This window comes from Phalaenopsis equestris, unplaced genomic scaffold (genome assembly GCF_001263595.1).
Source record: "Phalaenopsis equestris unplaced genomic scaffold, ASM126359v1 Scaffold000125, whole genome shotgun sequence".
NCBI classification, from domain to species: Eukaryota; Viridiplantae; Streptophyta; class Magnoliopsida; order Asparagales; family Orchidaceae; genus Phalaenopsis; species Phalaenopsis equestris.
In genome coordinates this window covers 543,504-553,123 of record NW_018164567.1, presented here as the reverse complement: position 1 = coordinate 553,123, position 9,620 = coordinate 543,504, and the positions used below count along the sequence as shown (strand labels likewise).

General features: G+C 35.9%; 1 protein-coding gene across 3 annotated transcripts in view; it reads right to left on the bottom strand.

Moving 5' to 3' along the window:
- The window catches only part of LOC110021242 (probable serine/threonine-protein kinase WNK4), a 12,691-nt gene extending 6,607 nt beyond the window's left edge, over positions 1–6,084 (bottom strand). For all 3 annotated transcript variants that reach the window (XM_020719657.1, XM_020719658.1, XM_020719659.1), the window contains exon 1: positions 5,528–6,084. In XM_020719657.1, the coding sequence (XP_020575316.1) occupies positions 5,528–5,602 (75 nt within the window). In that variant the 5' untranslated portion in view covers positions 5,603–6,084. The remainder of the gene's footprint in view (positions 1–5,527) is intronic.
- Positions 6,085–9,620: the final 3,536 nt, after the last annotated feature.

Genomic DNA, 9,620 nt, shown 5'->3' with positions numbered 1-9,620 from the left:
ATATTTCTATTTGTGCATGGCCGTCATATTGCAAAATTGATGATGTGATTTTAAGTGGCACCAGTTGAAAGGATTTGGCCCATTACAAAAGCGTGGATTATATTCGTATCTAACAGCGAATCAATCACATGAACGCCATTATTATGGCCAGAAAAAATAAAAAAAAAAATAAAAATTGAAGTTTCATACTATTTGAGCTGCAAATTAAATAGTGGCCGCCAACTGCATAGATATGGGTGCACTATGTAAATAACCTTTTTGAATTATTATATGGGACCTTCCTCCTCTTTTACATCCACCATATATTTTTGGTGGAACAGAAGCAATAGATATCAATTCATGGTGCCCATTTGGGATTTGGTTCTTTAAGATCTCTCTCCATGGTACAATAATTGTTGCCTTTCCTTTCCTTTTCTTACAAGAGAAATTCTATTAAAATTCCTTTCAAAGGCGTTTTTTTTCCTATTATTTTATTTTAAAAATATTTGTTTTATCTGAATTATTTTGTTTTGGAAATATTAATTTTTATTTATCCCATCTACTAGTGAATTAGCCTAGTGGATTTCACTGCTTCTGTTGAAAAAACATCTCTAGTGGTCTTATAATGGCATTTGAAGAAGAATTATGGCAATTGATGATGTAATCAAAGATTTAACACATTCTTTTATTGTAATATCACATAATTATCTTCAGTTACAAGCAATTATAATCTTTTTTTTTTTTAATTTTATCACATAAGAAAGTTGGGCTGATGAAAAGCACATTAAAAAAAATTTGCTAGTTTATTTTATTATAAAAATTTTATTTGCAAACATGTAAGCATAGCTATAAATCAGTAAAATATCATTATTTAAATATTGATACACTATCAACAAATTTATTCTTTGGCATGAATTTCAAAACATCATGAATTTTAAGGCAATCTTTTGAATAAGAAATGTTTAATTTTCGACTAAAATCATCCAGAACTCCGATTTCAGCGAACTTACAGTCAAACTAATCAATTCAACAAGATGAACCTAATGATTCCAAAATTCGTCCAATCCAAGTCAAATAAAACTCAGATCAAACAGTTAAACAACATTTGGAAGCTTTCTGTACATAACTGAAAGATCAAACAAATTCAAAATATGACACACCTTTAGTAAAATAGAACATCTCTGTGAGACATAACTAACGAGCCCAAGATTGTTTAATTCTGATATCATTAAGACACTCAAATGTTTACTGAATATAATTCGATCGAGGAATCCCTCTGGATCATCTGATGGAATGCTTTGAATTTCTTTCTTATTTGTTGGGAGTTCTCTCCCAGACTATAAATGGAGCCCTACCTCCCACCTGAGAGAGGACCTAGATCTAGAGCTAGAAGAAGACTGAATTTCTCTCACTCTTGCAGTAGCCGACCACGATCTACCACTGTTGGCTGCCTTCTACCCTAAACCACCATTAACTGCCACATGTTCCTTACAGTGAAGTCACTTATGAAGTCATAGCGTGCATTGCAAAATCCCAATGTACGTTGTGGAACAATGAAGCACCTGACGAAGTGGTACTTCATCCAATACACCGTACAATGATGAATCTAGAAGAAGGTGTAACAATGCAGCCCAAATACAGTGCAATGATACTTCTCACATACTTTGCAACGATGCATTCCGAAGAAGGTAAATCAATACACCCTGAAGATGGTGTAAACATGCATTCTGAATATTGTGCAATAATATAACTTGCAAGAATGGCTTAGAACTAATGCCCTCAAAATACGGTGATCTTCTCTGGACTCCTAAATTTCTCTCTGTGCATTTCACCACTATGACCTATATGACCAACTAGGCCTGCATGGTCCACCGCATGTGCAGCTTCTAACTCCGGATTCTTTGGCCTATGGCTTACAGACGTAATTGCAGGTGACCACTGCGATGTACATGACAAATTATAGCCTAAATGGCTCACGACTCATGCAGTTCCTAGCTCTGACCCTTGTGACCCATAGATGTCATCGCAGCTCAATACAAGAGTTTAGATCCTATGTAATCAACTATAGCTTACTAGCTCACAACTCGCGTAGTTTCTAACTCTGATTCCAATGGCTTACAGACATCATCATAACTCACAATTATGACCTACATGATCAACTACAGCCTATGGGGTCCCAACCCATGCGACTCCGAACAATGGTCTTAAAGCCCTACGGACGTCATAATTTTTTTATCACTGTGGCCTATATGACCAACTAAAAACTACATGGCTCACGGCTCCCGCAAGCCCCTGTTACGACCTGTACAGCCAACCAACACTCTAAATGCAATCATTTATGACCACAACATTCAACTACTGCCACGAAATTCAACTAAAACTTCTACAACAAAATGACACTACGACCGCCGTCTATAGAATTCATGTTGTGCTACTGTCTTTAAATCCATCGACTACGGTCTTAACAGCCTGCTATAGCTATTATTTCTTAACTACCACTATATCAATTTTGTAACTCTATCTTCCCCAATTCTGGAGAAGAGTTGACTCATGTACTCATAATTACACAGTAAATTATTTCAAGTGATTCATGCCCCATTATTTTTTTCATTTCTAGATTTTCCACTTAAAAAGTCGAGGTGTCTCTTCCTACTAACTTCTCTTTAATTTTCTATGTGTGTGTTGAATTTACATGCAATGCTAATAGATAAAATTTATCACTCTACCATCATGGACCTCCCGACACAAAAAATAAAATAATTTATTCGTAAAACAAACAACACTTACAACTCAAATAATAAATCAATATATAAAAATTCAAAAATTCATAAACATACTGCCGTGAAATACAAAAACTTCTTGCATTTTATGTGTCAACCACACGTTCAAGTTTTTAATGCGTAAAATATAAATTAACAATATGAACAAATAAAGATAAACGCCCCTATTATTTTAAACGCATGGTTTTTGTTGCCTAATGAAGCAGTCCTTTTCAATTTCCTTTCTGTGTGATAAATGATCTTCGCAGCAGTCACTAGTGCTCAATTGGGAATAAAAATATTAAAAATCTTATATAGGCGTGCCAACATGATCTTAATGATCATTTATCAAGTAAATTTATCTATCAATAAAGCACCATAGAATTTATGATTTATATATCGATCAGGTAGTATTTATTAACTATTAATGATTATGATTAAACTTTTAAAAGCTCAACCAATCCAAAACAATTAAATAAATAAAAGGTATAAAAATTTTCACCTAGAAAAATCAATGCCTAATATGAAACTATATCTATATATATATATATATAGTCTAACTACTGGATGAGAATATATATATATATATATATTACATGTTCAATTAAATCGTCTAAGATATTTATATTTAGCCGGTCCACCTAAACTACTTGAATCATCAGCTTGTGATGTGTACTAATCAATGACGTCGTTTATATAATTGAGAAATTGAGGATCATTTTCCTATGACAAGGACTGGAAGGCCGGAGATGTGATTTTGCTAATTAAGCATAAGTTAAATTGGTGCTGAAGCATGTCTATTTTCAAGAAAATAAAACCTCAAAAAAGATGACTATGTTCCCATGTACACACCAAAAATACCAGCACGAATCTCAAAGAAAACAAACGGCCAAGATGAATGAGCATCCTTTCGGGGTAAGCAATCAACCGACAATTCAAGACCGAGTAAAAAGCTACGTCTCCAAAACCCAGAATAGGCTCGAGCTCTGGAGATGGTTCCCCGCTCGATAGCAGTAAGGCCTGTCGAATGTGAGGCTTAAATCATCATGGCATCAAGTTTAGTTAGATATCTCCCATAGGCTGCGACATGATCGGCCTAAAACCTTAAAAGATTAAGAGATCCGGTGGAGACAGCGGGCCAACAAGGCAGGCGCAACACAAGCCCTGTAAGACTCGAGCCGAATGGAAAATGACTCACACCTTACTCAATGAAAAAAACAGATGGATCACGTTCAACCGGCCAACCCCGCGTCCACACCGAACAACTACCTCACAATTGGCCGCTCAACCGTGCAGAAAGACACTTAGTAAAAATACCGTGCGGCCTAACAGCCCGACCGACCAACGCGCACTTCAGAGGACACAGACGCCACTCGACCGATCGTCTCATCTGTTAACTTCAAGTCAGTCAACTAGCCAATTACTGTCAATATTGAAATTCAAATTGTAATGCGAATATGAGATAAAATCTATGCTAATAATTAGAGCTTTAATGACATTATGAACGGATTCCATAACCGTTTCATGCTTTCTATAATTGTACAGAACATGTTTTTATAAGTACAGTCAAAAATATGAATAAAGGGACCACTCCCTCGATACTCCCTACAAAAAATTCTAATCTTATTTTGCTATTTTTCTGCTCCTCTCCTTCACTCAGCTCAAACTCTCGAGACATGTTTATAATGGACAAACTAGAATCCAACATCCTAATTTTTTTAAGAGTCAACAACAAGAGAAGCCGCCTCACTTTCCATTTAAAATTCTAACCTTTTTAACAACCATAATTGCATCTCCCTTTTAAATTTGTAAATCGCATCATCACATTACTCATGCTTTGCTACGCTTATCTCTATATTATATATATATATATTTCCTTTTCTTAAAAATAATATAAGAAAGTGCATCACCTTTGGAGTACGGTACAAAAACATAGCCATCAGATGTTCATAGCTAAGCAAATTTAATTCAGAGGAAAAGTGGCTTACGACACCTTAATCAGAACTTAATTATGATATTTTATAAAATCATTAAATTTATTTTATGATTAATATAATACATATTTAATCATTCAACTATCATACTTGCACCAATCTTAAAGAAAATTAATAATTCTCATCATATTTTGATAAAATATTGTGAACAAAATTTCATCCGGAAAATTTTCTCAGAAATCCCCCCTACGATCTAAAAAAAATATTCTAACCTATAAAATATCAAATAAATGAATCAAGATAAATCCTATCATCAAATAATAAAACAACAATAAAATTCACTACCATCTAAAGCAACATTGAAAATAAAAAGATGCAATTACGTACGGAAAATATTTGTGTACGTCATCACTGCGTACATCAGAAGTTATTCAGAGGGTATAGGGGGATTATATCCGCGTTATAACCCTTGTAACCTCTATGTAACATACCTGTAACTATCGGGATTACAGAAGCGCGAACTTATTTGTAGGTTACAGATAAGTTACAGGTATGTTACAGGAAAGTTACAGGAGGTATAACGCGAATATAACCCCTCTATACCCTCTGAATAACGTCCCGACGCACCGAAACATTGCATTTACAAATCAACCCTCCTCTTTCCTCTATTTTCCAAATAAATCCCAACCAAAATTTTTCATTTTTATCATATTCTCAACAGCTTGATTATGGCACTCATAAATACAATGATTCCATAGTTAAATAAAAATAAATAAATAAATAATTATCAATATATCTTTATGTAATTATCCCAAAAGAAATTTATGAAGAATAAAAACTCATAAAAGCACTTACTCGTCCATAGCGACCGGTCGGATCAGTCTCAACATAACCATTTCCCATATCATCGCCGGGCGGCATGACGAACATACCACTCGAAAACAGTCCAATTAAACAGCGAAGGAGAATCAAAGAAGAAGAAGAAGAAGAAGAAGAAGAAGGAGGAGGGAGCTGCAGAAGAAGAAGACAGAAGAAAGAAAGGAATTAAAACTCTCAGATCCTCGGCTTCCCTTCGTGATTCTCATAAGAGAAAACACCAAATAGAAGCCAAAAGAGTCTAGAGTAATCGATTCTTATGATTATGCCTGCCATCTCTACCACCACGGCTCTATCACGTGAGAAATCAAAGGACTGCACCATTGATGAATACGTATTGTACTTCGCGGTTTAGGGTTTGACGGGGAGGCTTTCAGTCAGAAGAGAGAAAAAAGTTGGGATTTTGAGGTGATCTGAACTTGAAGAATCTATGGTTGTGTTTTTTATGGAGCATGTTTTGGGATTGGGTGCAGGGAAGGAAGGGGAGAGATGAGAGCTGCTGGAAGGTGGATTGGGGGAGGTGAGTTTTTGTGGGGGGGAATAAGAAGGGGAACGGGAGGGAGGGAGGGAGAATAACGGAGATGAGACGGTGTTTGCGGGACCCACGTGAGAGGTCGGAATGGTGGATGCTTGCTTGACGGCGTCTTGGAACTGCGTTGGTTGCATGCTGGACGTTGACGGAGCCACGTGGCATGCATGCTGTAAATAAGGAATGCTTATTAGATGGTGACGCGGTCCACCTGTTCGGCTCGATTATATTTCGAATTCAAAAGTATGTTTGTAAACACCAATCGTTCCCCGAACGAAGAGTCATTTTGACAATCTTAATTATATAGATATAAAATTTTAAAAATTTGAGTAAGATTTAAAAATTATTGTTTATATTAAAATATCATTTGAATTTAATTTGATAAATTTTATTTTATTTTTTAATTAATACTTTTAATTGATTGTAAATCTTTGTAGCCTTATTGTCAATTAATTTTTTTAAAGTCAAAACAAACTTCTGTTCGTGTCCGGCTCGAATATCACGAATTATCGGACACCGAGCCAAAAAAAAATAATTAATTTTTTGTTCGTGTCCGGCTCGTTAGCTTAGTGAACGAGCCGAACACAAACTACTTAACGAACCCGACACATTATCACGAACAACAAACTTTTTTAACAGCCTTCGTCCGCACCTTCTATAGCCGTCCGTATATAATTTTCAGCGGTAAATAAGGGGTTCATACTGGGATGCGACTTGCGAGCATTCTGACTATTTGTAATTATGACTGGGATAAAGGATTTTTATGTGATGTGTTTATAATTTCCACGTGTTATGTCGTATACTATGTGAGATCAATTTAATTATCTTTTGTGTGGGAATATCTTTCAAATTTGATATAGACAATTTAATTTTAATAATTTATTTTTAAGACAATATTTCTTCTGTCCACTATGAATTGTGAGTCAGAGGTAAACAAATTAAAGACATGCTTGGACTTTTAAAATCGCAATTTTATTAAATTGTTAATATTTTTTTGTGATAATTGTGATTCGAAAAAGAGCGTCTGTTTTTAATATATATATCTGTGTGTGTGTGTTTTGAAACCGAATTTATCCGGGAAATATGTCCAAAGAATAGTGTAAATAGGAGAGAGAAAATGAAGAGAGAGTGTGTGTGTGTGCACAACATATAATCTTAAAAATGATTTTTGATTATCTTTTACTGTAAAAATGATTCCCCTATTTCTAGGGATGGGGGTCTCAAGTGTACAATTACATACTTAACCCTGCTTTGATGAGAAGTGTTGTGGATTATTTATGTATTTTTACATGAATAGGATTTTAGTACGGCTACCCTATCGCTCGGTTACCTGATGTCAAGTGAACTTAGTTCTGCAGGATCCGTCCTTTTGACCATGATAAATAGGGATAACATGTTGATTTGATGGCCGCCTTTAATTATCTTATCTTTGACTCAGCCAGCTTGGATTTGTCGGTTAGATTTTGATGACCTTCGATCATTCAAACTTGATTCAGGTGACTGGACTCTGACGATTGACTGTTGTTTTCCAGCTATTGATTCCTTCCGTCTATATGGTGGACTTTTATCGCCAAGATAAAGCTAGTATGTCGGGCAGAGGGTGAATCATCATAATCAGACAAGTATCTCATTTGGGACCTTATGAAAGGTGTCAAGGTAAAACTTTCAAGATAATTTGATCATTACACTTAGGAATTTTTCTCCAACCTTGACAATGTTTTTTTTTACGCAAACAATGTGATCCTAACAGTCCATTCTCCACTGCAAACTACTGGTCATGGACCTGCTCCAAGGCCAATCAAAGCAGATCTGACACTTATGTAGAGTGAAGGAGAAGCAATCATCGCCCATCAAGTACCCGGAATGGGCGACCGATGGGTGGCGAAGGTCAACGAATTCATTGGCCTATCAAATAGAAGAAACGGTCGACTCTTGCACTAGAGTGGTAGAGGTGCAGTGGGAGGCTACAATAAGAAAGCTGCAGGAGGACATTTTAAACTGGAACATTCAGCTAAACCGATAACCCTTCAATCGAACCATGAAGCAAAGATAGAAATCATCTCGGTGGAGCTGCAGAATATGGGAGACATGTTTTGTCATTCAAATCAGTACTGCAGCAGATTACGTAGATAGGTTTAGGTTTGGTGGGTGAGTTTATCAAAAGCTGCTTAGATGAGGGTTTGTCTCACCTAAAGCGGCTAAAGAATTGCTTGTAAAATATTATTTATTTGAACAAAACTTTAATATTTATCAAAAAATCTTATCTGTGATTATTTTCCTCATATGTTGTGTTGTTGTGACACATTTTCCCATAATCAAGGTACAGTTTCTACGATGTTTTTGTTTTTGGTGGCACTCTATATATAAGTGTTGTGGGTCTTTTTTTTTTTGCGCTTTCAATTTTCGAATTTTCCTCCTATTTGTTGATTTCCTTTGCTCGCTTCCCTTTGCTTGAATGACGCCCAAGTACTCTCCGCAACTCCTCTGGAAGTTTAAGGCCATTAAAAGTGCTACCTTCACTTCAGGTGATGCATTCAACTTCTAAGGACATCATGTTGTCGGCAACAAGACCAGATGATCGAGCGACAAACGATTTTAGTGACATAGACTTGGCCTTCTACCGGGACCAATTCTAGTGGGGTCTTCGGTAGCCCTTGTGCCACGAGCTCTGATTAATTATGAATCACTGCTATGTGACTCTGATAAAAATAAATTAAATTTGATTGCGATCCTTATGAAATATGTCATTTACTACCAGTGACGGAAAATTTTCTAGTCTTAGGAGCTATTTGCCATATGCTCTTTTTCCCAATGAAGCCATATGGTCATGTAATCCTTGGATCGACCCATAAATTTAATTTGGTTGTCCTGGAAAACAACATCAAGAGCTAGAAGTGACACTTCCTTCTCAGGTATGTCAGGGATTGAGGCATCCATATCCGTTTGAGCGAAGGACCATACAAAAAGAAGTCTGTGCCTCATAATATTAGATTTTTGGCTTCAGTAATCGAAGAAAATTACATCTCCATCCTCCAATATACAGAGGGGACTATAATCAACATGGCGTTGAAATCAAAAAGGTTCGGAGCCATGACTGATGACCTCTAAACAATATTAGGAACTTAAGAGGAAAAATGACAAATCGAGGCAACCAACAAGAATTTTGAGAAGAAATCCAGTAAGAAATCTGAGTACACGAAAGTCACCAAGTTTGTGCGAGAAAAAAGAGGAGGGAAAATAAGAAGAAGAGAAAGAAGAGGCGGTCAATTGGACAGACACTAACTCCTAAGTTTGGATTAAATTTGCTCTATTTTTGAAATAACTGTTTTTATTCAAAATGCCTCCACATAAGAATTAATTTTGATCAAACAAAACTCTCTTGGATGGGTGTAAGTCGTTTTAGCAAACAACATGGGAGTCCTCTAAGACTCCCGATACACCTAAAATATATAGTCTTTATGTACTCATTTTTACACTTATTTTTTAGATATTGCTCTTTAATAAAAAGTGTTTGTGTGTTTTTCTTTCAGGTACAATCAAAGG